Here is a 25,694-nt window from a genome sequence, read left to right as displayed (position 1 = left end):
ATGTATACATGGTAAGACAGAAGCTCCCAATCTTTCCAAAGGAAAATGGAATGAAAATAATTGAAGGACTGTGTACTTCGTGGCTGCATCTGTGCAGATAAATTAAATGTGCCTGGAACGATTCTCTAGTGCTGATTGAACCAGCTGCTTTGAGTGCATCCAGGTATTGTCCTAGAGACTGCAGTGGTCGAGGCCAGAGCTGTGTAGAAACCATATTCACAGTATGAAAATGCCCACAATTGATTTTGGTATTTTGTATGTGGCTTGTGTATCCTCTCCCTGTCTTATGAATATGAAGAATCAGCAAAATTATCTGAGTCAAGAGGTAACGAAATATCCTTAAAAAGAATCGGTGCTTGAAGGAGCTTTGTTTTTTTGTTTTGTTTTGGTTTTTTTTATCCATCACTAATGGTCTAGAAACATTTCTTGACAGAAAATTCAAACTACTAGATGTATTCATGTGATGTAATATGCAGATTCCTACCATTCCATGTATGTAAACACATACCTATATGTATACTTGTGTGCATCTGTTTAGCTGCTAGTAGGTCTGTCCCCAAAGAGCCTCTCAGTGAGAATACTGTGACACCATTGAAGTCTCATTCTGTGCAGTGGATCAGCCTTGTTACTAGTACAATTAAGTGCTCAAAGGGTCTGCTTAAGAAGATGCTTTCTTCTGTTGCTTTAAACAGTATGTTTGGTATGAGTGAATTATGGAACAGCATCCCAAGTAAACTGGGACTCTGCTTTTTTTCTGTATGACCTTTTTTTCCTTTGGCTCCCCAGCCACTTGGCCAGATCCCAAGTTGAAGATCCATTTCTTTGTTATCAACTTCTTTCTTTCACTGTGCCAAGACAATTAAATTATCACTTATTCTTTAGAATAACTTTAGACCAATGCCTAGCTCCTGAGAGATTTTCATCTGAAACAAAACTCAAATTTCCACTCTCTTGCATCTGTTCCTTTGCAAATATAACATATTGTATAATATCTCTAATATTGCTATAGGATACAGTCCTTAAGAGCAATAAGAGATTTTAGTAATACTGTAAACAAGTCTTTTACTAATTTTAGTGAATTTTTTATGCTTGTTTAGCTATCATAACACAGTTTTGTTCTCAGCATTTTATCTTCCTTTTGCATCTCATTCTTTGGTTTCTCAACCATTCTTGTTGCTTTTGAAATGAAGCAATACTGTGTGCACAACAATTCCTCATCTGCTCCCTAATGTATAAGCCCTTTGGATCCAGAAACTGCTCTGCTGAGCTTTCCTACACCCGTGTCCAGTTTAAATGGCCATCTGATTTACTACTTTCAGAGATACTTAATTGGCTATTTTAGTGCTTTTTCCAGACAGCAGTCTCCACTCTTGCATTTGTCTCCTAGACAAGCCCTTTTATTTCAGGGTCTCAAAATGGGAGAGCAGCAGTGAGCACCCATATGCCTGCATGTCTGAGTCACATTCTCATTCAACTAATCCATTTTTAGAAAAGTTGTGACTAAGGCAGCTAAAAACATTGCCAGAAACACAGTATTCAGTTACAGAAAATGTAACTTCTCTGAAACTTACAGGCTATTGTTTTTAAGAAACCAAGCATAAAAAGGTTTTATTTTTGCAATATTGGCCATGATTCATTCATCACTGAACTAATTCTGAGAGGTCTGAGAGTACAGTTTGTTTTTTTCATTACAAGCCTTAATTGCAATGAATGAAGTATTTGCAAGAAAAATATACTCAGTAAAGGAACAACTGAATACAGCAAAGGTGTGTTAAAATGTATATCCACATCTTGAATGCCATCCTTGCTTTTGGATGCACATTATGTTTGCAGATGGTAAAAGAATTAAAACACTTTGATACAATAGCTGCACCAGCTGAAAAGGAATTTGGATGCAAATAAAAACAAATCTGGCTGTATTAGTGTTTGAGATATAGTGTTTTCTTAATAATGTTCACAATTGGCCTTATTTACAGTAGGTGGGTATTTATCCTCCATGAAAGTAATTTCCAGACAAATTTCAGAAGAGCAATATTTTCTGGTGAACACACTGCTGCTTTGAAGATGGGAATGATTTGTCTTTACTAAAGAAGCAAGCATTTTCAAAGTTAAGTCTGTTTTAGCTTTCAGAGAGTCAACTTCCCCTGGACAGCCAAGAGGTAGAGAGGAATCCAGGAAGCAGTTCAGAAAACAAACCTACTTTTATTTGCAATCAATTATTTCTTACAGGACTGTGTTGTCTTCCTTCAACTATGTAGGTAACCTACAGAGATTAGCCTCCCTAGCCCCTTGATCTTTATGAATGCTTTCCAAAAAATATGTTACTGCATTGTGTGTTGTACCATAATCAAAACAAAATAATTTTAGAGCTTTCTCAGTGAGAAGCACATGTTTGTTCGAGCAGTGTTGCCTTGAGTGTACATTAATCACATTAGTCTAATTTTAGTAAATTCAGTTGCATGAAGAAATGAAACTGTAAGTTCCTTGGACATTTATACAGTAATTATTCTGAGTGTGAGAATTGCTGAAGAAAAGCTGTATTCAGAGATGATTTCTGGGTGCCCTACATATTGTAATCTTCACAAACCAGGAAATTGTTTTAACAAGTCATTAGGCACTCTAAAATGTGAGCTTTAAGCTTGCTTTGTTGTGGAAAAATCAGGCAACCAGAAACTGTCTTTAAATTGCCATTCTTTACAAGCATGTGAGATACCAAATTAAGCTTCAGCCTTTGTTCAACTTCTAAGATATCATTTGTGTAATAGAGCTGCATTTATAATTTTTTAAGTCTGAGCCTGAAGCAGCCTGTCATTAAAAAGCTGCTCTAGAACCCCCACATATGGCCAATGGCTTTTGAGAAGAAAGGGCACTTTGAAGTGTGACCTCAAGAGTATTAAGTGAAAGAGAGCTCACCAGAGCCTTAAGACTTTGAGCCACCACCTTGAGCTGATTGGCTTAGGAGCATTCCTCAAGGAGGTGTCATGACCTGTAAGTCACTACCATCCCAACCACATATTAGTGCTGCTTGCAGTCTGGAGCTCATGACAGCTTTAAGCCCCATGTCATCAGCACATTGTCAGATACAGCTGTTTCCACTCTACCACTTCAAAAGGGCTTGATTAAATGTCTTACTGTAACAACATACATAAAGACACACACGGAGAGTGAGGGGGAAAGGAGAAATGTACCTATAAGCAAAATAAATACAATTTCCACTAGATGGTTTAATCATGATGTGGGGGACTAAACCATTTTTTGACTTGAAGGGCTTATGTAATCAGTTAACACAATATCATATTAAAAAGCAGTTTCTACAAGTGCTTCTTTAATTTTTTTTTCCCAATGCTGGAGTACAGATTTCATGCCAAAGGCTTCAGGCTTGCAATAAGCTCTACCTCAAGCTGTCTAACTGGTGAAAGAAGAATGCTAGTGATTTCCACATAATTGACTGTAATTTCACAGGCACCTTAGAGATAACATGCTTTCACTGCCTTCTTAAGGAAAGTGCTCATAATTCATGGGGTTTATTCATGGCAGGACTTCTAAGAGAAAATACTTCCACTAGTACATACATCTTTAAAAAAAATAAAGTAAATATAGCATTTTTGTCTTGAAACATCTGTAATCAAGATCTACTTTATTATATATTTTTTTCCTTCAATGTTGCTGTGCCAAATTTTCCTATTTGATTTTCTCATGAACATTCAGTAATTGCCTCTCGTAGCTTTACCGGATTTGGAGTAATTGTGAGGGGAAAAAGCTTAATTGCATTTTGCCAGCCTTGTTAAGGACATGCCCTGTTGTTGCCAGGGAGAATTTTCATAAACTTTTTTAAGAGCTTCTGCTATGTTAAATCTACTGATGATGCCAGTAATGGATGGTTTAGCAGTGATTCTTGCATTGTCTGCTGCTGATCCTCAGCTGACAGAAAAACTGGCTACACTGGATCCAATGTCACAGCCACACTGCTCCAGGGATACAGCAGATCCCTCACCAGCAATGTATCTGCTGCTCCTGCAGCTGTTTTGAGCAGGTCTACCTAGTCCCTGTTATTCAAATGTAACTGTGGTGCCTTGCCATCCATACTCCTGGTTTCTGGACCATAGTACAGATAATTCCCCAGAGAAACAGTATATATATGGTTTTAACACCATGTATTATTGTCAGTAAAACATGACAATTTACAGCTGCAAATCCTTGTTTTAAAATGTTGTTCTCCCTGTTTACTTCTTCATTCAAAATAATGAACACATGGTAATATTTTAGCTTTATCTACTGGTGTTACAGCATGACCACAGAGCTGTATTTTTAAGTACAGCTGATCCATCTGCTTAATTGTCTGCCTGTACTGAAAGTGGAGCAGAAGGAGCTTCTGTTGACTGCTCATGTGCCCTCTGAGATGCTCCCAGCTTCTCCTGCCCTTTGTCAGGGCTGCACATCTTCCTACTACCAGCACCAGTTGCTGCTAAGCCTGGCATTGTTTAAGGCTTCCTCTCAAGTGTGCCAAACTTTCTGATTCAATAATATGAATGGCTGTGGATTCCTTCCAGCCCAGCAGTGCTCTTGGCTTCCTGAAAATGCCTCCTTTCTTTGCTCCTGTTGAAGGTGTGAGGAAAAAGAAAACTTCCCAGGATCCAGTTCTTCCTGTCTTCCTGCTAAAGACTGAACCAATTGTTACAGGGCGTGTAGGAATTTCAGGCACTAAAACAGGTACTATGGTTTCCTAATAAGAAGAAAAGGCATAAGTGATGAGAACTGTATTTCCAGATAACATGTTTTTAATTTTTTTTTAGTTTGAATTCAGACAGATACAGGGGTGGGGTGCTTAGGCATGGATTAGCTCCACTGGGAGAGGAGATAGTGGAACATCCTTATTGAAAAGAGGACATCAGTCTCTGATCTCAAAAGGTTAAGAGAACCCATTCTTGGTTACTGTAAATTGCTTAGACTGTCTCTGTTGAAACACCATGAAAAAATGACTCTGAGATTTGATATCAGAATATCTGTGACATTTTTCAGTGTGTGTAGTACAAGGGTGACCTAGCTTAAAGGTTGTGCAGAACAGAAAAATTCAAGAAAATTAACTGAATGCAAGATTCCATTCATTTCAGGTATGAAGACTCTTCAGTATTTGCACAGAAATGGCAATATTTCCCCAAGTAAAGAGTTTATCCATGCACAAAGTCTCTCTGCTCCTCCTGAGCTTTGTAAAATCTTATTAGTCCCCAACTCAATTTTCTTTTGGTTTTGTTTAGCTTCACCCCTTTCAGGTCCTTCTTGTCTGAGGCTAAGTCCAGGGCAGACACATTATATACATCCAGCTATTTGGGAAAAACAATGTTTATTCTTTTGAAAAAACTATTTCTTTCTGTATTTGCAATTATATTTGTTAGCCCTCCAAAATATTTTTATTACACATTTGGAGTGGTTGTTGTGCACAGTTGTCAGCTTCAAGACAGGCTTCTGTGTTGCTCTGAATCTTAAAGTATTCCTGCTTCAGCAGAGATTAGTGTCTCCCACCTTAAAAAAAATACAACAGAAGAAAGAAAAAGCCTCATGTAGTGTTTTCCATCCCTGTGACCTCCATCAAGGGACAAAGAAAAGAATACAGGCTACTGGAATGGGGATATTTACCTGTACCTGAAATACAATATCAGAATGAGTTATATAATTTGAAAACTGATTTACTCAGCTGTGGAAAACACTGAATTTCCTTTGGGAAATACATGAGAATATTTATTGCCTTACTGCAGAAAATCGTACGTGTGTTTTCTCCTGCATTGTAGCAGCTCTGTAAAAGCAAAGATTGAATGTGCTTTTGGGCAATTATAGAATACTTAAATCTAGTTCTCAATATTGTGATCCATCTTTGTGTAAGATGCAGAGGAACAAGCTGGAAATCCTGTCATTTCAGCTCTCATTTTCACTTTTGTGAGAGCTAGGTTATGGGGAGTTGATTTGTACTCTCCTGATTATACAAGCAGTTAAACACAAATGTCTAAGATCAATTGGTTTGCTCAGTGTAATTTGTGAGCTTTGAAATTGAATTAAAATGCATTTAAGTTGCTGTTTATTTCCCGTCTAGAATAATATGTTGTACATTGATATTCTAATCAATACAGAGCTATTTTGTCTGTGCAAGTTCTAAATGACTGAAATGAAAATGCATTCATTCAAGTTTCTTTTGCTTATGCAGATATTGCATTGCAATGCCACCACTTGTTTAGTGACTCTCCTGCATAAGTGAGATAAATTAAACTCTGTATGTTCTGATTTCATGTGGAAGCATGCAAGCACCCATGAGCTGTCCTAAGCTTAAAGTTTTCCAAGCAGTAAGCTGCATACCTAGAAACACTTGGCAAAGTAAGCCAGAAGTTCATTGTTATGGTAATTCAGAGTGTTTTTAATTTCATATTTAGCTATAAAAATGTTTGCAAAATTCCCATAAATCTTAGTCATTCTACAGTCTAATTATTGACATATTTTCCAAGTCTTTCGACTTCATGAACAGTGAAATGTATAGACATGCTTTTACTAAAGGGGAAACAAATGTTGGAAATAGGCTTCTATATACTAACTCCCCCTTTCTAATTCATTTAACCTTTAGAACTCCATTCAATAATCAATTACTCTTACCAAGAACGGTTGAAACACTTATTTTGTGCTAAGCATGTAGTCTGGGAGAAGGAAACACTCTGATAATTCATATGATATTTACTTAGCACACGGGTCATACCAGGTTTTCAGTACATCTCATGGCAATCCCTTGTGTGCTTGCTAATAAAGTCTTTTCTTCACACAAAAAGAAAAGTAAAAAAAAAAAGTACCCCAGGTCTGTTTGGTTAATGCAACCATTTTCCATTGTAGGCTCTGTTGCCCACAGGTTCAAAATGGTATGTGACTAAATCTCCAAAAAAGAAAAAGACCATGTTTTCACAAAAATCATACATGTTTCTTGTTGGTTTAGTATGTTTCTCAAGAAGTTAAGCAGGGAAGTATTAATTTATAGACTTTGGTTTCTCTCTGGGCACCTACCCATGTTCGTCCAGTACCATTAGATGATGTAATCCTTGGATAGTTCATAAATTCTCCAAAGTGAAGGCATTCTTATACCAAATAATACTTGAGTTATTTCATTGTCAAGACTTTGATTCAGAAATTTTGTAGGACTATACCTCAGTTAACTTGAAATGGAAACCTTGCATTATTTTTGATATGTATTTTCATTATGCCAGTCTTTATCTCATGTAGTCTTTATCTCATGTATAGATATGTTCAGTCCACCATCAAAAATGCTTAAAGAAAAAAAAAGATGTAAAGTCAGCTAGGCCTGTCCTTTGGAGTGCAGATTTGTTTCATCTATCATTTTTGTGTTTTTCTTCCACATCTTAGTAGGCAGATATTCTTTTTTTCCTGTGCTTACTCTTCAAGAATGAAAAGAACTGCACAATGTTTGTGTTTGTACTCAGCTGTGATGTTAATTTACTAAATAATTTGAAAATTACGTTTTTGAAACTAATTAATAAGAAACTAAATAGTCTAGATTTGTACTATTGAGTTAAATAAAACAAATCATTATGCTTTGAGATGATGAGAGGTAATAGTTTGTGAAGATGCTGAAATTGTGGAATTGAAGATGGTGTGTCATGGGTAGATTTATGCACTTGATTGTGATTTACAGTCTGATAGTAATATGGCAGGGGATACTGTGCTGCCTGCATCAGCTCCTGGAGAGAGGAAGATTGCCTTTGCCTGGAAAATTTGCCCTTGGTGTCAATCAGAAATAAAGTGCCATGAAATAGAGAACTCACACCAGCAGATTAGCATTTCAGAAATTAAACCATCTGTTTGAACTCAATTAAAAGGGAATCCAGCAAGGCTTTTCCTGATAGAATGTTCTAGTGCTGATTCTAGAAACAATGCAAGGGATTTATCACGCAATTAGAGCTCATAAGAATGTGAGTTTAATGCCCATTAAATAAACCAGCAACTATACATTCTCGATAGGATGTTTTGCAATAAATAACTACTTAATTTTCTTCCTAATCTGTATTTCTGACGTATTTCTCAATCTAGGAATGATTTTTAGTTGTGTATTGACATATCCTACTAGATTTTTTTCCCCTACAAGTTCTGGAGAAAGTTTCTTTCTCACAAGATGGTTTTGCTGCAAGAGATCTTCTCCCCCACCCTCCCACACCTTTGGGTTGAATGTAATTTCATGTATAGAGGAGAAATGCCCTCTAGTGAGGCTGGTTTTGGTCTGAGATCTGCCTGAGAAGAGCTGTACTTTTGCAGACTGCTAGGAAGGGGATGGGTGGCAGGTGTCTGTATGAAGTAATTTGCTTTGAATTTGGTTTTAAAAGTAACTTCACTATCAGTTTGAACATGTTTTTGCCTCGGAAAGCTAGTCCAGAGATCAGATGCCTGAAAATGAGAAGGTGCAATGGGGAGGAGATGGAGAGTTGCTTGTTTCCCCCAAGGAACAGTCCCTTTTTGAAGCTGTCTGAACCCCATTGTTTATTGGCTACCTCTTCATTTTGCATTCACATGATTCTGTTTACCACAGTTAGTCTTACTGGAGAGCAAATGTGCAATCCATTGTACCTACCCTATTGAAATATCTCCCATACAATGAACAGCTTTATTACTAGGCTGAGGAAGTTTTACTAATTCTTCAGGTGTTCCAGTAAGGATTGTCTTCCTTAACAATAAATAACTTTAATCTGGCATTATGGTTTGTAACAGTGCCAGTTGCCTCAACATCTGGCTGCCTCAAGCTCATTGCAAACAATTACAGCATGAAAGAAAATATAAACTTCTTCCAATAAAGCAACAACAATAAATAAAATCTACAATAAAACCCCTAGATTAAATTCCATAGGAAGATTTGCTGTATGTCTCTTAGATTCTGTGGAGGTGAATGATTAATATATTTATGGTGGAGTTATTTCGTGGAGTTTTATTGCAACTCAGTAGTTCTACTTCATTTTTTCACATTCTGACTGCATTTAAATGCACTTAAAATTATCAGACATGTTCTGTCCTTTTTGAAAAATCCATGATCCCTCCTTAATTCTGCTTGGAAAATTCTATTCAGATAGCTACATTGCAAGAGTTTTTTTGCTGACTAGTTCACAAGTTGAATGTTTTACCCATAATAGAGGAAGAAAGTGCTCTCTGAGCAGAGATTATGGAAATTGCACAGGAGACAAACTTTTTGGTTTGGGTGGAAAAATGAGCTTTCACTGGTAGAACCCTAAGTTAATTTCTGTGGGATCCTGTGGTATTCATATAGAATGAGTGATAGGTGTTGTAAAATTGAGGCAAAATAATCTGAGTCATCAAGTACAAAATTGCTTAGCAATTCTACTGGCTCTGGATTACACTTTGCCCCAGCCATAGAGGGCTTTATCTGGTCCAGTTTGGAGCAAGCATCTGGTTTCATTGCATAATTTCTAACACTGAATTTCAGAGGCAGGAATTGAACTTTGATTTCTTGGTGCTAGTCTTGCAACTATTAATTGTCCTCTTGTACCTTTAGAAATCAATGCTTTTACAAAAAGAAAATATTATTCAAATTGTTGCTTCATGTGTCCATTTCTTAAAACTTTAGTCTGACAAATACAGAAAAACTCTGTTTGATAAACAGCATTTGTCAGCATATGCTGCATCACATGCAGTCTTTCAGAGTAGAATGTGCAATTTACGACTGAACATGTCCTGCTATTATTGCTATTAATTAGTGTAAACACATGTGTCATCATTCAGATGTGGTAAATAAGACTACCCTAGCTGCAAGTAATTTTGTTTTTTTAGAAGTCACAACCTTGTAAAAGCCTAGCGAGCCATTAGTGGTCTTACTATTAATGATCAAAAGACCAAATTTTAGAAACTGAAGCCCTGAAATCTTTAAACTGTAAGAATAAAAATTAAATCCGTGCACTTACTGTGGAAGTTAATAATTTTAATATGTACTATGCATTTAATTGCTGAATACTGTACAGGGGACACCTGCAGTTACTGGCTGCCAAAAAGTAAGGCATGAATTTTTATGAATTACACAGAACACTGTAGTTCAGCATTTTGCAAAGGACCTCTAGTAGGTGCCTCTCCTCTCACCTGCTCTCATAATTCTGTGTGTAAAAATCAAACTGAAGACAAGTTTGGGCATAAGCTTATTGCATTAGGTAAAAAGCTTGGAAGTGATAGGAGCCAGATGAAAAAGGACAAAGGGAAGACATGCACTGCCTCAAAAAGTCCTAGCGTTTTCTTTTCTGTAATACTCTAAGACCACCCTTTGTCTGTGGACTGTCTTAATAATGATTGTGCATGATGGAAGCCTTAGAAAAAATTAACAAGATTATTGTTCTTTGTGCTCAGAGCAGGTATGTCAAGTTGCATAGTGGTTTATACAATGTGCCTAAAAGTAATGTCTTTTGACTGTAAGTACATAAATACTTTGGGAAAACATACAGTTATACCAATATTAATCTAGTTCTCAAGCATTTAATTGAGTTGTCAGCCAAAGGTGCAACGGCTTGCTGGAAATTTAATGTTCAACTGAACATTTGAGTTGAAATATTGGAAATCTCATTACATTGAGATTCCCCTAACTAGAACCTAGTTAAATTTTCAAGGCTAGAAATTAACATTACTTCTTTCTGAAACTGCAGTTGTTGACTATTCTACTCGAAACTAGAACTCTAATGTAATATGTCTGTCACAAGCATCTTGGAAAAGCTTACAACCTTCTCTGTGTACCAATGTATTTGATGAGTATCTGGGCAAAAATAAGTGGATAATGCATTCATTTTCAGCAGTCATTTTTATTTTCTAATGACACTTTATTTGATTGGAAAAATGAACATCTTTTAATGTTAATAGTGTGAGTATAATTGTGATTAAAAATTCTGATGATCTGTGTATTCAACTTTTCTCTGAAGATTAGCCAGTTTTGATTGTGTTAGTGTGGACAGCTATTCTAATCAGCCTTGCATGTGAGCTGCTGTGGTGAAGTACATTATATTTTTTTAACTCTTTACATTTCTTTTAAATTAAAAGTGAGCTTTGTCTTTAGGCAACAACACAAAGCCCTTTGCTTTTCTGTTTTCCGAGGTTTAGAAAGAAAATGCAGGTAAAAATACATTTACTCACAAATTGATTTTCATTTTAATAAACTTACTTTGTTTTAATAAGACAGAATTCTGTTAGTGAAAGATTTTGAGCAATTTCTATTTGTCATTATGATAGTACAGATGACATTTCTGTTCATCAGGTTTTTCATTTGCCTGAAGTACAAACTTTCTACTTAGTATGCAGCATATTTGTGCTGGATAAGGTAAATAAGTTGTTAAGTGTTTTATAACATAATCATAACTATATATTAAAATCATCCAATTGAAGATAGTTGGATTTCTATAAAGAGAATTTAAGTGATTTGGGTTTTTTGTTTTAAATGGAATCCTGAAGTGTGAGGAAACGGAATAAGATTATTCTATCCTATACTGATGACAACATTTAAGCTGGAAAGCAAAGAAGTTTAATTAGAAACACTTTGAGATCTGGAAAATGTTACCTTTTTTTTTTTTTTTTTAATACAACCATAATATGAAATGCTCATAACGTATGTTCCTCTTTAGCTTTTATTGTGGTAATACAAGTATGTTATCTAAAAATGTCCATCACAGTTTCCGTATAAACTGAGTGATTACTAGGAGGCTTCTTGAGCATAAACCAAAGCCGTTGATGCGTGACCATTGGGAAAAAATGTCTAGATACACAGAAATTACAAGTGTAAGTACATTTTTGTGGGATGTTTTCAGCTGTTGTTAGGATCCACAGCCCCTAACAGTTGTAACACATGCTTTTGTTAACTTGCTGATCTGTAAACTGGCCTGCCCTGAACTTACATAAAGGCCAATGGTAGCTAGTTTTTCAGCATCAAGATGTAGCATGTATCCATATATGGTTGTTTGGTTTTGGACAACTATATTTATAATATGCTGAGCAGTCTTGGAGGTTTGAGATGAACAAGATGTTGAGGGGAAAAAAATCTCCACTGACTGGAGAACATTGATAGTAAAATGTCCCCTATTGATGTGGTAATTTGAGAAACAAAGTAGAATGCTTGATGCTTCCTTCCTATGCCAAGTCTAGAACTCTTCCCTGACTCACAGCTGTGGGTCAATGATACTGATGTCTCCATCCAGAAGCAAACTGAGTAATTTCATGGTATACTTGTGGATGAAGGCTCCCACATCTGTCACCAATAAATAGGAAAAAAATGGTGAGAAACCCTTCCTTCTCTTTTTAATTTCTGCCTTTAAATGTAGGTATCATGTAGTTTGCAATTTGAGATAGGAAAGTCTCCAGTGTTTCAAAATACACAAGGTTAGATGCATACAATTTCCATATATATCCTCCTTTCACCAGGTGGGTTAAAGTGTCATCTGCTTAGGTCCCAGATGAAAGTATCCAAGTCTAAAAGAAAGAAAAAAAAACCTAAAAAAAAAAAATGCACGACCTAATGTTTTGTAGTATCATCAGCTGTTAAGGTGACCAGGTATTAAATCATTCTGGTTTTCTAGCTTATTAGCATAATATATTATCCTCACCGAGACTATATATAAATAGTGTTCAACAGAAACTATTTAATTCCTATTTACTTTTTTACATGTATTTATTTATTTATTCTTTCTTTGGAGGTCCTTTTTTTTCTGCAGGGTGTGCATCTTCCCTGGAAATCAATAATTTGTTAATTTGCTGAACAATGAATGAGGTCTTTGTTTAATGACATGTTAGTAAATAATAGGTAAGGTTATTCTCTATTTGGTGTTAAGAACCTACTACTCTTAAAAATGATGACTGAATACAAGGATCAGATCCACTCCCCTCCAGATCCTTGGTCTATTTTTCTTTAAATTTATATAGCTATTTATGTTGCTCATTCTTAAGGTAATTAAATAGGGACACAGATTCCCTATTTGCAGCACAGATGTTTAGGTCCATTTCTGACTAATACAACAGTGGAAACTGTGCTCTGTGTTCAAATTAATACTGGCAGGGTGAATGTTTTCCTCTCCTTTTCCCCTCTTAACTGTTGAAACTGAAAGCTGTTGTTGAGACAAAAGCCTACTTACTAAAATTGTTCATAAGCAGATTTGAAACTTAAGTGATGTATTTAACTTTTGTAGAGGAAAAGTTGCAGAGCATTTTTCCATTTTAAGAGCTTGCAAAGATGCTGATTTTTTTATTTGTTTTCCAGCAGAACTGAATGTTTTGCTGTCTGGTTTGATGACACCAGAAATCCCTTTTAATTTTGAATTTTAGCTTTTTTATTCTGTCTGATCCATACTACTTTGCAATACATCCTGTCATCCTGATCCAGAATGTTTTTTGCACCAAATTATCAGTACCTAGACAATTGACTTTTGTTGTCTTAGCCAGCTTATGGGAGATCAGTGTCTTAGTTGTGGTTCATGTACTGTTTGTGACAAAATACCAGACACAGCACAATGCAAAATGCAGTTCTTTAGAAGCCTTGTAGTGTAGAGAACCAGGTAGAAACATGAGTCTCTCTCCATGACTGCTGCTTGGTTTATCTGAGAACATCAGATCACTCTGATAAAAATGTCTGCTTCCATGAGCCACTGAAGATTTTGTGTGTTTTCAGTGGAGAGTAAGATGCAGTTGGCAGCAGTTGTCTCTCAGCATGTTCCTCTCCTGCTTTTCCTTCCACCAGTAGTAAAAGTTCAAGAGAAAATTCTTGCTATCACTGCAGAAGGATAAAAAAGGGCATGGCAGCAGATTACTTAGTGGCCACTGATCAGATGCGGCAGTCCAGCACAATTTTCTCTCATGCCTAGTGAGCCATTCTAGACCTAATATTCTGCTGTTTGACTACTCAGTCATTGTGCCACCTATGTGTCTTCAGTTATCAAAGAGAAATATCTGATTCTTCACCCCTTTTAAACTCGAAGTGCTGACATGAAATATTCATTTGTGATTCATGTTTTGTGTCCTTCTTTAACTCAAAAGAAATCCTTAAAAGAAAAAGAGTCCTTAATTGCACTTTTAAAAAACAATACACAGCCTCTGTGTTTCTGGTAGGTTGGCCACACTTATTACAGTATTCATTCAACAGTCCTGGGGTTGTTTTGGAGCATCTACAGTATCAGACACAGCAGTAATTCCTTCAGAGCAAGATGGATTTTGGCAACATCTTTTCAGTGACTCTTTAAAATGGGTAATTGAGAAGCATCTTGCACTTGTGATTCTACTGGGGTAAAAATTGCCATAATTTCCTTAGAAGTACCCCAGCACCAACAAAATGCTCTTTCCTCTCAGAATCTACTGCCCTGATCTCTGTGGTGTTGAGCAGAGAAGGTCATCTGTAAGCAGAGCTTTGAGGAAAACAATTTCTAATTTCCTTGCTTGTGTTGGGACTGTTCTTTTTTCATACTCCTCTGCCATGCAAAAGGTATATTTGTGCTACATTGTTTGTGTATTTGTTTCTCTCTCCGTAACTTGACCATGTAGGAGTAAAATTGTCTTTTTGTGTTTGGGACTGTACTTCTGCTATGGCATTTGCTGTATGTGTAGCCAAAGATGATAAACAAGAAGGCAGTTCATCTTCTATGTCATTAAAATTGATTCTGTTTGGGGGTCCAATACTGTATATGGTTACATATATATGAAATACTGAAATACTACTCAGAATTATTTTGAATTATTTGAAGATTTTATAGTTCTCTAATTTTAGAGAGGACTTTTTGATAAGATTTTTGCATGGTCCAGTGCTCTCCTTTTATTTTGGTACTTAAGGGAAAATCTGAAAAAATTGTCATCAATGTAAACCAAAACCACCTCAGGCAACTAAATGCTTGCCTTGTGTTATTTCATTATTCGTTAACTAATCTGTTATTCCTTTTCCCTCCTCCCCATGAGCACCTTCCCCCACCGCCCCCAAAAAACCACTAAGGAAACAAGCACACCACGGTAAAATGCTAATAATGGGAATAATTCCAAATAGACCATAAAAGGCAGCATTTATAACCTCAATAGAAATGCCAGTCAGCTATTTTTGATGTAAAGCATCTGTCTACAGAAGGAAATGAAGGCAGGCCTGTTTCTCCTTTCAAGTCTCTGAAGTAGTAGGTGGTGTCATTTGTTATACAGTGCTACAAGTCCCGTGTTATTGCAGTGGTAGCTGCTGCCTTTGTTAACGTACTGAAAAGTTTTATCAGCTGTCTTTAATAAAAGACAATCTATGTGAAGCAAAACTACAGCAAATGTCTCTTGCTCTCTTATCCTCTGACCATCCTTTTTAAATGCCAGAGAGCAATGCCACTGATGAACAATCTTGCAAATGTGCAAAATTCTTGGGACTGTTACAATAAACCGTAAATGTTGGGGCAACTGTTATCCTAGAAAGTTAGGGAGCAGTCTTTCCAAAATCCTGTGCACTTCCTTATTTGAAGCGTAAAGGAGTTAGAATGTTTCAGTTCATACCTGGAATGATTTATCAGTTCACATTTTCTGTGGATACCTTTGTCTAGAGCATGAATGGCCTAGAATTAGTTAGGCCTGCAGGAAATCAAAAATTATGTGTAGAAGAAGGAAAATTTCAGTTAAAAGGCATGCAGTTTGTTGATTTTATTTGGTTTTGTTGCTTGCTCCTGTGAAATTATGTATCAAATTAAAGACATGACGGTAGGAGAGTTTCTTTGCTAGGCATATAGTCTTACATATATGATGTTCTTGATTAGTCCCATACACACACACCATATTTTCAAGAGGGTATGGAGGAAATGGGGAGGAATTCTGGAAGCCATATGAGACAACTGAGTTATTTCCTGCACAGTAAGTTTTGTGAATGCTGTAGAATTAGCCCTGAGGACATTTAAACATGTGTCTTATTTCTATGAGTTTTTCTAGGTTTAAGATAGTTTTAGTCCTTATCTGTTTTAAGCTTTGACTCGGTGCAAGCACACGCATAGTTATAATTCAAGTGAGATGACAGCTGTGTGTCAATAACTTCAGGAAAGCTTTTTCATTCATGAACTCTCATTAAACAAAGAAATAGGATGACTAGAGGGAATGGACATTCCTATTCATGATTTGAGAAAATTCTCTCAAACAAGCTGAAGTCTAATAATGAATTAGATGTGGGGGGTATTTAGACCATCATGAATGTACATGGGAGTTGATTTCCAAGCATTCTTCACTTTAATAACATCAGTTAGCACCCTGAACATCTGCAATTAAGGAGTATATTATTTCATTACAAAGCAGTATGCAAGACTGGCATTTCAAAAATGGAGCTATGGAAATATGGCTGCCAATATGAGTTACTTGTAGCATAGATTACCTTTCAGGAGCCTACTTTCCCTTCTTTTGAAGAGTATTGAACTGATAAAACTATATAAAACCCAGCTGGCATTTTTTGTTTGTTTGATTCACAGTGGAATGACTTAGAGAAGGTGGAAAAAATCTGTCAGGGTAAGGCAAGAAAAAGTAAATGTAAAAATTACATCTTCAGATTCTGCTTCATTAGCATTGTGATGTTTACAATAAGGAGAGCTGAACTAATTTTGTTTTGCTTAATTTTGAAACTCTGTAAGCCATTTGTTCTGAAAATTTGAGGCATCGCAGTTCTTTATGAGACTGTGATGTGTGTATTAGTAGGTTAAAAGAAGCAAGAAGAAAGCTGAAAAAATATGAATATATAGTATGAGACTACACAGCATTGGAATTATCTGAACAACATTTCCACCACAAAATTTAGGTTTCTGACATAAGAATTATAGGGATTTCGTTGGAGCTTGATTAAAAAGGATAAGAGTAATGAGTTTTACTTTGTAGTGGAGAGGCTTGGAACAAAGCTAAGTCTTCCTCATCGTAATGATTTCATATTGCCACATCAGTCTGGGAGACCAACTGTAGTACATATTTTATTGACCTTCTACCTAATGCATTTTCATATAATCATCAAATGGTTTGGGTTGGAAGGGACCTTGCAGATCATTAATTCCAACCTTCCTGCCAAGAGCAGGGACACCTAGACCAGGCTGCTACAACCCCATCAAACCTGGCCTTGAACACTTCCACAGCTTCTCCGGGCAACCCGTTTCAGTGTCTAACCATTTTCCTGAAGTTATTGTCACTGGAGAGCTCCTAAAGCACACCCTCACAGTAGTCTGAACTTGATATGCCATTCACATTTTGAATATTATTTTGAGCAGAACACTGATGAGTGGTGGCTTGAAACACTTATCCTCTGAGGCAAAACTATGTGACTTTGAAAGTGAGTTTTCCTAAAGCTCATTGAAACTTAGGCTGACCTGAGGGTGAGAACTATAGTGAACTTTGTGTGGTATTTTTTCCCCATTTTTCTTTAAAATGCAAAGCACTGGTTTGACAAATGCCTTTACTGTGCTCTCACTAGGATATGAATACCTTGGTGCTTGCCAAAAGGTAGGTTAAACTCTTCAGCTTCATAAATGTGCTTTTCTGCCCTTGTAATATTTGTTCATTCCAGTGATCAGGCATGCTATTATCATGAAGAACCTATTATTTCATAATGGAATAACCTTGAGATGAAAAAAAATAAAAACAAGCTAAGCATTTTGTCTTAGCTATACATGAAAAAAAATTCCAGCAACATAAGCTTTTAAATTGATTTGTTACAAAATTTTAACAGTTTTATTATTAAAATAGCATTTTTCCACCCCTGTTAATTTTATTCAATAATTTCTTAAGAAATAATTGCCACAACCTGAATCTAAATGGATATCCTAGAACCCCTGGACATCCTTAGAATCTGAGAGCAGGCTGCATTTCTTACTAGTTACAATTAAGACAAAGAGAAGAAAGGGATAAGTTCCAATTATTATTGTGTTAATTATTCCCAATGATTATGAACTCTTTATTAGCAAGGGGTTTGATTAAAATTAAATTCTTGTCGCTAATTCACTCTTGGATTACTTTAATTTTCTCTTGGAACCTGTGTTATGCCAACATTACCACATTTAAAGCTTTTTAAGTTCTGTGTTTTCTCATTAAAGAGAGAAGTCTTATGTCTGTAGGCACTAGAGCTTGACCTGTTTAAAGCACAAACTACACAGCAGCTGTTCAGAAACTTTTTCTTGTTATCTGTATTTGCTTAAATTACTAAATTGCTTCCATGAAAAATCAGCAAACATAAGGGAGTAATTTAAGTGGAAGAAGATTGTCTAAAAAGAAAAATTGAAAATATTTGTAATATTCCTCCTTCTTTTTTTTTATTTCTTACCAGTATCCAGCTGCCCTAATGAATCTTGGAGCCATTCTCCATCTGAATGGCAAACTGAAAGAAGCTGAAGAAAACTACCTCCTTGCTCTTCAACTTAAACCTGATGATGTCATCACCCAGTCCAATCTTCGCAAATTGTGGAATATCATGGAGAAACAAGGTTTGAAAACATCCAAAACATGATGATGAAAACTCTGAACTACTTTACCTTAAAGTGATTAAACCTAAGAACTTGAACTTCCACAGAGGTGTCAGGTCAGAGAACTTGCTGGACTTGACTGCAAGGATCTGAGGTCCTAATTGCTGCTAGGAGAAGCTATTCCACTAGAGAAACAGAAAAAGGGAGGCTTTGAGGGATTCATGAAGAACTTGTTACGCAGCAAATATATTTGGAACAATGGCATGTGAGAGAAGTTGTTTCAGTATATTTGATAAATAATTGCAAATCCCATATTGCTTACTTTTGGGTGGGTACTTGAAATGTATACTGTCACAGAAATATGAAGGGAAAATCACACAGTATACACTAAGCCATATGGGACTTAAAGTGGTAATAGTAGGTCAAAGTATTTTGCTGATACTGTAACTCATTAAAAAGTGTACTAAATCCAGTGTGTTTGCAGTTTGTCTTAATGCTGCTGTATCTCACTTTTGAACCACTTGCTAGCCAATTTCACAGAGTATATGGCCCATTTTTTTCCAACCTGTCACATGATTAGATGACAGCATTGCAAGTTGTTTACTGAGAATATGCCTGTTACTTCAGCTTGTTAACTAATAGTGCAGTTTTCTTGAGATACACAGTCAAATTTCTGTGAGGTAGACAGAATGACCAAGGAGCTGTCTGTGTTCTACACCAGATGTAGTATGTAGGCTGGTAAGAAAAAGACCAGAGGTGTGATTTAGCAATACAAGCAGGAGGGATGTTGGCCCTGATACTTTGCTATCAGATAAATCCAACTTTAAATTGGACTCTGCATACTATGTTTTTGCAATTACTAATTAAAATGGGATTGGAAAATACTAGAAGGTAGCTAAAATGAGACTTCATGAGCAACTTGGAGAAAAAGTAATGTTGTGCATTGATGAGGCTAGCAAATAACTGAAGGGACTCGATTCGATCTTGCTTAAAATAGTGTAGATTGAGAGGAATCAGTAATGGTGGTTGCCAGTTACTTTTCGTATTGTTGGTGTTTTAAACAAACCCATTCAGATTCTAACCAAATATTAGCATTCTGTTTGTATTCTGACACAGGCTAGCAGCAGAGCTGTCAAATATCTAAATATGCTTTTGGTGAGGTTCAGTTTATTTCTGTTTCAGAATGATTTAGCCTCATTACTGTTTTAGTCTTCAGATCTTAAATGTAAAAATAATTTATTTTAAATCGAAGTATATGAAGCTTTAGTAATTCTTTTTTCCAGGCCATTTGTTAACTGCTTTCTTTCTTTGGAATAAGTATTATTGTTTGTAAGAAAATTTACTATTTCATTTAATGGCCCTTTGGTATCTGCTTCAGTATTCCTTTCATAATGATAGATAAAATGTTAAAGTGGTAGAGCACCTTGAACTGAAGCTTCTTCAGGATCTTCTGTTAAAAACTCTTTATTACTGAAAAGGGGTTTGGGGTTTTTAGTTTATGTATTCCTTTTTAACTGTTGAGCACCGTTCCAACAAAAATGTAGAGAAGAACACCTTGCTGTATTTATTTATTTATTACTTGACTGCAGCAATGTTACCTGCCATTAACACAACAGTCTCTAATGTTGCTATTTCCTTTATTTGGTTTTACTTGCATTTGCTTTGTGATTATTGTATGTACCGAATGGGAAAGGGAACACTTGAGTTATATTCTACCTTCTTGGTCGTTCTACCCTTACACTTGGATTTTAAATCTATATTGAATAGATTGGGGAATAGCTGTTTCAAAGTCAGTATAGTAGAAAAACTGTAGTTATGTGTATTTCCTTTTCTTTCCTCTTGCTCACTAAAATACCATAAGTTGCTAAGTTTACAACTGGCCCACCAGAAAGGCCAGAGGGGCAAGATTGTTTGGTTTTGTGGAGTGTGTCATGTTTTTCTCAAATAATGTTCTTGCTGGAAAAGCAAAACTGAAGGATCAAAAGTTGAATTTCTACTTGATCGTTGAAACCAGTGTTAGAATACAATGGTAGCTTGAACTTATTCTCCTGCTTTACTAACTTTCTGGGAAAAGATATAGAAATAGATAGTAACTGTAACTGAGCTTGGTATAGAACTGTGGTATCCTGCAGCTTTATTTGCTCAACAGCCATCAAACTTAGATGGTTTCTTGGTCTTAATCATTCACCAGGTTATTTGTCTCCTTCAACTTGTACTTATCCTTGTTTGTTAATTTTTATTCATTGCACAAAAAGGGGGAAGAGGGAAGCACTCCTGTGATACGGTGTCATGCTTGCATTGATAACTGGTTTTGGTTTTTTCTTTAAAAAAAAAAAACAACAAAAGAAAAGGAAAAGAAAAAAGGACTACCATAAATTTACCAAGAATGTCCCTGAATACATTTTTTTAATAGAGGTCTGGGCTTGATAACTTTCTTCTTTTGGGATAAATTTAAAACATGTTTAAAATATATCTCTCTGCTCAGGGATTTGTGGTGGATTATTGCAGACAGTGCTAAAAAAGAAAAAGAAAAAAAGAGCACAAGACAAGTTTACTAAATTAAAATTTTATTTTTTGAAAAACTGTTATTTGTATAAATTATCAGATTTGTAGGCTTTCCTTTTTGTAGAAATAATTGTTTATGTGCCAGATAAAAGAATTTCAATTTTGTTTTCAATAATAAAGCATTGATAACTAATAGCCTGTGTATTCCTTTGTGTTACTGTAACAGCACTTTGAGTTTTTTAATTGTTCTAATTTAATGAGTAATCTTGATTATTTTATGTATGGGAGAACTGGATAGTGTAAGTAAAATACAACATGTCACATTTGGCTTTCTTCTAAACTCTATTGGAATTAGACTTCAGTGGATATTTTCAAAAAGGTTCCCTGAAAGCATTTTTTAATATTTATACTCACTAAATCTTGCCAAAGGGATATGATAACTACCATATTTGATTATTGAATCTAAACTCTGTAGGAATAAAAGCTGATTAATATATTTACAAAATACTTTTATATTACCATACAAACACAATGTCAGTAAAAACGTTGTTAAAATGTAATTGGTTACAAAAGCTGAAGAGAAGATTCTGCCTACATACAAGTTCTTTTGCATGTATGAGGTCACTTTTCCTCATGCTGCGAAGTCATATGGTGAGTTTCAAATCTTCTGCCTTCCTGTGCAGAGATCTAATGAATTGACATGGTTCTTTTGCCTTTTGGCTGTCTTTTAATCTTCTATGGACAGAGCCTTCTTAGCTCATTGCAGCACTAATATTCTTATATCTGCCTAGTTCTGTTGCATTCGGGTCCTGAGCATTAATAGGTTTGCTCTATGATTGAAAAACGTGCATGGGCATGAGCAGAGCAGTCTTTTAGTCACTGACTTGCAAATTCTCCTGTCATGACTTTTTTTTATTGAAGGTCACGCCTCACCTTCAGACTTTCCTTGCCTGGGGAGGTGTTTATAAACAGCAGATGATGAAGGCAGAGTATGCAACGAATCATCTGAACTGTGTCACTGTTTCTTGTGGAAGCAGAGTCTAAGCATGGGCTTGAGCTCCTGCTCTGGCACCTTAGCCAGGAACCCTTCTGTGTGAGACCCTGTTCTGTCTGCCTTGTGCTGTGCTTCCAATGTTTCTGTTCTTCCAAGAATCACACTTTCAGGCAACAGATACTTGCTATGTCTCCATTTCTGTTGAAGGCACATGACAGCTCTCTGGTGATTTTTTAGTCCTGCTTTCACAGACTCATCTGAATTTGCACTCGGTAGCTGGTACGGATGGCTGTATCACTTCTGGGATTTCAGCTAGGATGAAGGTAAGGCACTGAATTATTCTGTGTAAGCATACCAGCTCATTTGGATCTGGCTTGGCACTCTGTTGTAGGCATTCCCATAGCAGTTCTGCCTGACAGAGGTGAATGCTGGTAGCATGGGAGAGACACTGCTTCAGTTCACATATGATAATAGACATCAGCAGCTGAATTACGATCAGATAGGCTCCCTTAGGTAGGCTGATCCTGCAACTTGAAAAGTCCCTGCCTTGTTTCACACAGATACTGAAGATTTAATCTCCCTGAGATTCAGCAGGTGTTAGATGTGGTTAGAGGAATAGAATCATCAATAGAAACAGCTGATATTGTGAGGGGATATTATGAGGGAGGCTGGGAGCAGAGCCTCCCAACATTTTGGGGGAAATTAGTAAACCTTTAGAGGGATGAGCTTTATTCTAAGAGCAAAGAATGAACTCTGAGATCAAATTATTCTAGGATAAACTATGGAAAAGTGTATGCATCAGTAAATTTTTTTTTAAATGCCACAAAACAAAGCCCTAAAGCTATACAGACTGGTAAGAAGTTGTAAGTTCTTCTGCTAAAATAATAAATTCAAACCAAACATTGCCAACAGGAAAGGCTGGCCTTGGAACATAGTATTTTAAAGTTCAGGACATAAAAATATACTCCCCATTGTGCAGGTTTTGGCCGAGATAGAGTTAATTTTCTTCACGGTAGCTAGAATAGTGTTGTTTCAGATTTGAGCTAGAAAATGTCACAGGGATGTCACAGGGATGTTTTAGCTATTGCTGAGCAGTGCTCACACAGCATCAAGGCCTTTTGTGCCACTCAAGCTTCCCCACCAGCCAGGGGGCTTGGGGTGCACAAGGAGCTGGGAGGGGACACAGCCAGGACAGCTGACCATGGGGATATTCCAGACCATATGGTTTCCTGCTCAGCAGTAAAACTGGGGTGGAGTTTGGCAGGGGGCAGCTGTTGCTTGGGAACCATCTGGGTGTTGGTTGTCTGGTGGTGAGCAATTGTTTTTCACTTGTATGACGTGTGTTTCTTGGGCTTTATTTTTCTCATGTTTTTGTAATATTCCATTATTATTATTCTTACTGTTCATTTTCTTTCAGGTATTACATTTATTTAAATTTTAATTATTAAATCTTTCCTAAATCAGCCTATGATCTTTCTTACTTTTATTGTTCCAATTCTCTCCTCCATCCCACCAGGAAAGAGTGAGTGAGCTCTGAAGTGCTTAGTTGCCAGCAGGGGTTAAACCACGATACCTGAGAAAGACTGAATGTCTGACTCAAGTTATGCCACTTGATTGGAAGACATTTAAAGTTGTACTTTTATTCACATTTCAAGTCAATGTTTCTCGCTTCTCTTAAAGAAATTCTTTATCTTATTTATCCCATTGTGCACTCTCTGTAGTGCCACCACAGTTCTAGAGCTGGATAGCTTTGACAGTTATGTATGAGGAAGCATTTCAGAAGGGCAGAAACACCACAGTGCACCTTCTAGAAAGGTTTAAGATGAAATAGATTAAATCATTCACTCTTGCTGTACACTCAAATTATTTTTTTATATAGTTTCAGTAACAAAGCCTAGTTTTACTTACTAAAGTTATTGAGCTTAAAAGTGTTTATGTGTAAGGCTGGAGATTAAATTCTTTATACATACAAATCTCTATCTGTTTATGTGCATTTAACCACAGATTTATGTTTTAAAAACACCTGAGATTTCCTTTTGAAACAACAAGTGCAGAAGCCATGTTGTGAGAAGATGTGGGGTTTTCTTCATTTGATAGAGCTGTGTGTGAGCCTGTCTTTCCTTGCATCACTGGTCCTTTAGCTGATGACATTCTATTTCTATATGAATATTTTTGGGTTTTCTCTCTTGCAGAGTTTCAATAGTTTAAGTTACAGATTCTGTTTAGAGCTAGATAGAGATGGAGCTTTGATGGCTAAACTTGAGTTCAGTTTTAATTTCAGTAATTATTTAACCCAGGTGAACAGATTTTTCAATCCAATAATACAGTGGTTTGCTGCAACAGGCAATCCTGGAAAACAGTGATTGTTTGAGAGTCTTTGTTGGTTCTTCTCTAGGTTTTTTTCCTCCTGTCAGCAAAACATTTTTTATCCTCTTCTGAAGAAATATTTTATTTTGTCTCTAATTTTCTTGAAAACAGATGTTCCTGCATGCCCAGTATTTTTCTTTATTACAATGAGAAATTAGCTTTTCACAGAATGGATTTCTTTATTATTTGGTCATGTTTGTTGCAACCACAACTATAAGTTTCTCTACAGTACATAAGTGTATAATTCAGTGTGTTGTTCCTTATATTAAATCAATTCCCTCTTCTGGTTTATACTGATACTCAAAGCAAATCATTGCCAAAGTTTCAATGTGCTAATTTCTGCACACCCACAGTTTCTGGAATACAGCATTGCTTTTCCTATCATGATAGAGAATATTTTGATATGACAACATGAAGATGTAAGATGGTAGAGTAGGACTCTTCTTTTTTTCAATCATCATTATCTCAGTTTTTTGTCCTTTTCCTTAATGAAATCATTTAACAATAATTTTTTTAAAAAACTAAACATACTATTAATAGCAATAGAGCTCAATGAATGGCACTTATGCCTTCAAATTCATGGATAGAATGTAGTAGCTCTGTCATTAAAATCTATTATTTTAATTACTATTCTTCCCTCCAAAATGCCATTTCTCTATGAAGTTTTAGTGGCAATTAATCTTTTAGCTATATAATTGTAAATTTCTGTTTCCTGATTTTTTCTAAAATGGAATATGTCTCCTGATAGTTCTCATTAATTGAAAGAGTCTTTAGATATTCTTGCATAGAAAATTTTCCCCCATCTCCTCTGTTAGTTTTATGAATTATTTAGAGACCAGAAAAGGAACAACTTTCCCTGAAGCAAAAGGCAGAGAAGACCTTTGCTTGAGCTTCTACACCAGTTTTATGCCTTTTAGCCAAAGCCCAAAAGAAATAAAATTTGTTTTGATTCGGTTTGGTTTGGTTTGGTTACTTACAATTGGCTTCAGCATTCTAAGAATAATTTGATATCCAGTTGATGGGTTTTGCACTTCATTGTGCTAAAGACACTCTTTGCATTCACATGAACAAGTGTGTGTCCCACTGGTGCCATCACAGCCTGATATTCTTCTGTCAGGTGTGCAGATATTTACCCAATTCATTCTGAATCAGTTATTTACTCTAATGTTTATTCTGACTGGTATGAAAACTTCCTCTCTGACATAGGAAGAAAATAAACAGCCATGTGAAATGAGATGGGTACTGTTTAGGACTTTTGTGGACTCTCAGTAGTGATACTTAAATGTAAATTAGAGGGGACCATAAAAAAAGTAGATTTTTGTTTAACTCAATGAAGACCATGATTTTGAAAAGATAAGGAATTCCCTGCAAATAGAATTACTAAGATTTGTGAA

At 36.1% G+C, this 25,694-nt stretch overlaps 1 protein-coding gene across 1 annotated transcript in view; it reads left to right on the top strand.

Moving 5' to 3' along the window:
* The window catches only part of TMTC2 (transmembrane O-mannosyltransferase targeting cadherins 2), a 233,977-nt gene extending 212,843 nt beyond the window's left edge, over positions 1-21,134 (top strand). The window contains exon 12 of the mRNA XM_066550550.1: positions 18,299-21,134. Coding sequence (XP_066406647.1) covers positions 18,299-18,478 — 180 coding nt within the window. The 3' untranslated portion in view covers positions 18,479-21,134. The remainder of the gene's footprint in view (positions 1-18,298) is intronic.
* The last annotated feature ends 4,560 nt before the right edge of the window (positions 21,135-25,694 follow it).

This window comes from Molothrus aeneus, chromosome 5 (assembly GCF_037042795.1).
Source record: "Molothrus aeneus isolate 106 chromosome 5, BPBGC_Maene_1.0, whole genome shotgun sequence".
Lineage (NCBI taxonomy): Eukaryota > Metazoa > Chordata > Aves > Passeriformes > Icteridae > Molothrus > Molothrus aeneus.
The sequence above is the reverse complement of the archived record's forward strand: the minus strand, read 5'-3'. Positions and strand labels throughout refer to the sequence as shown.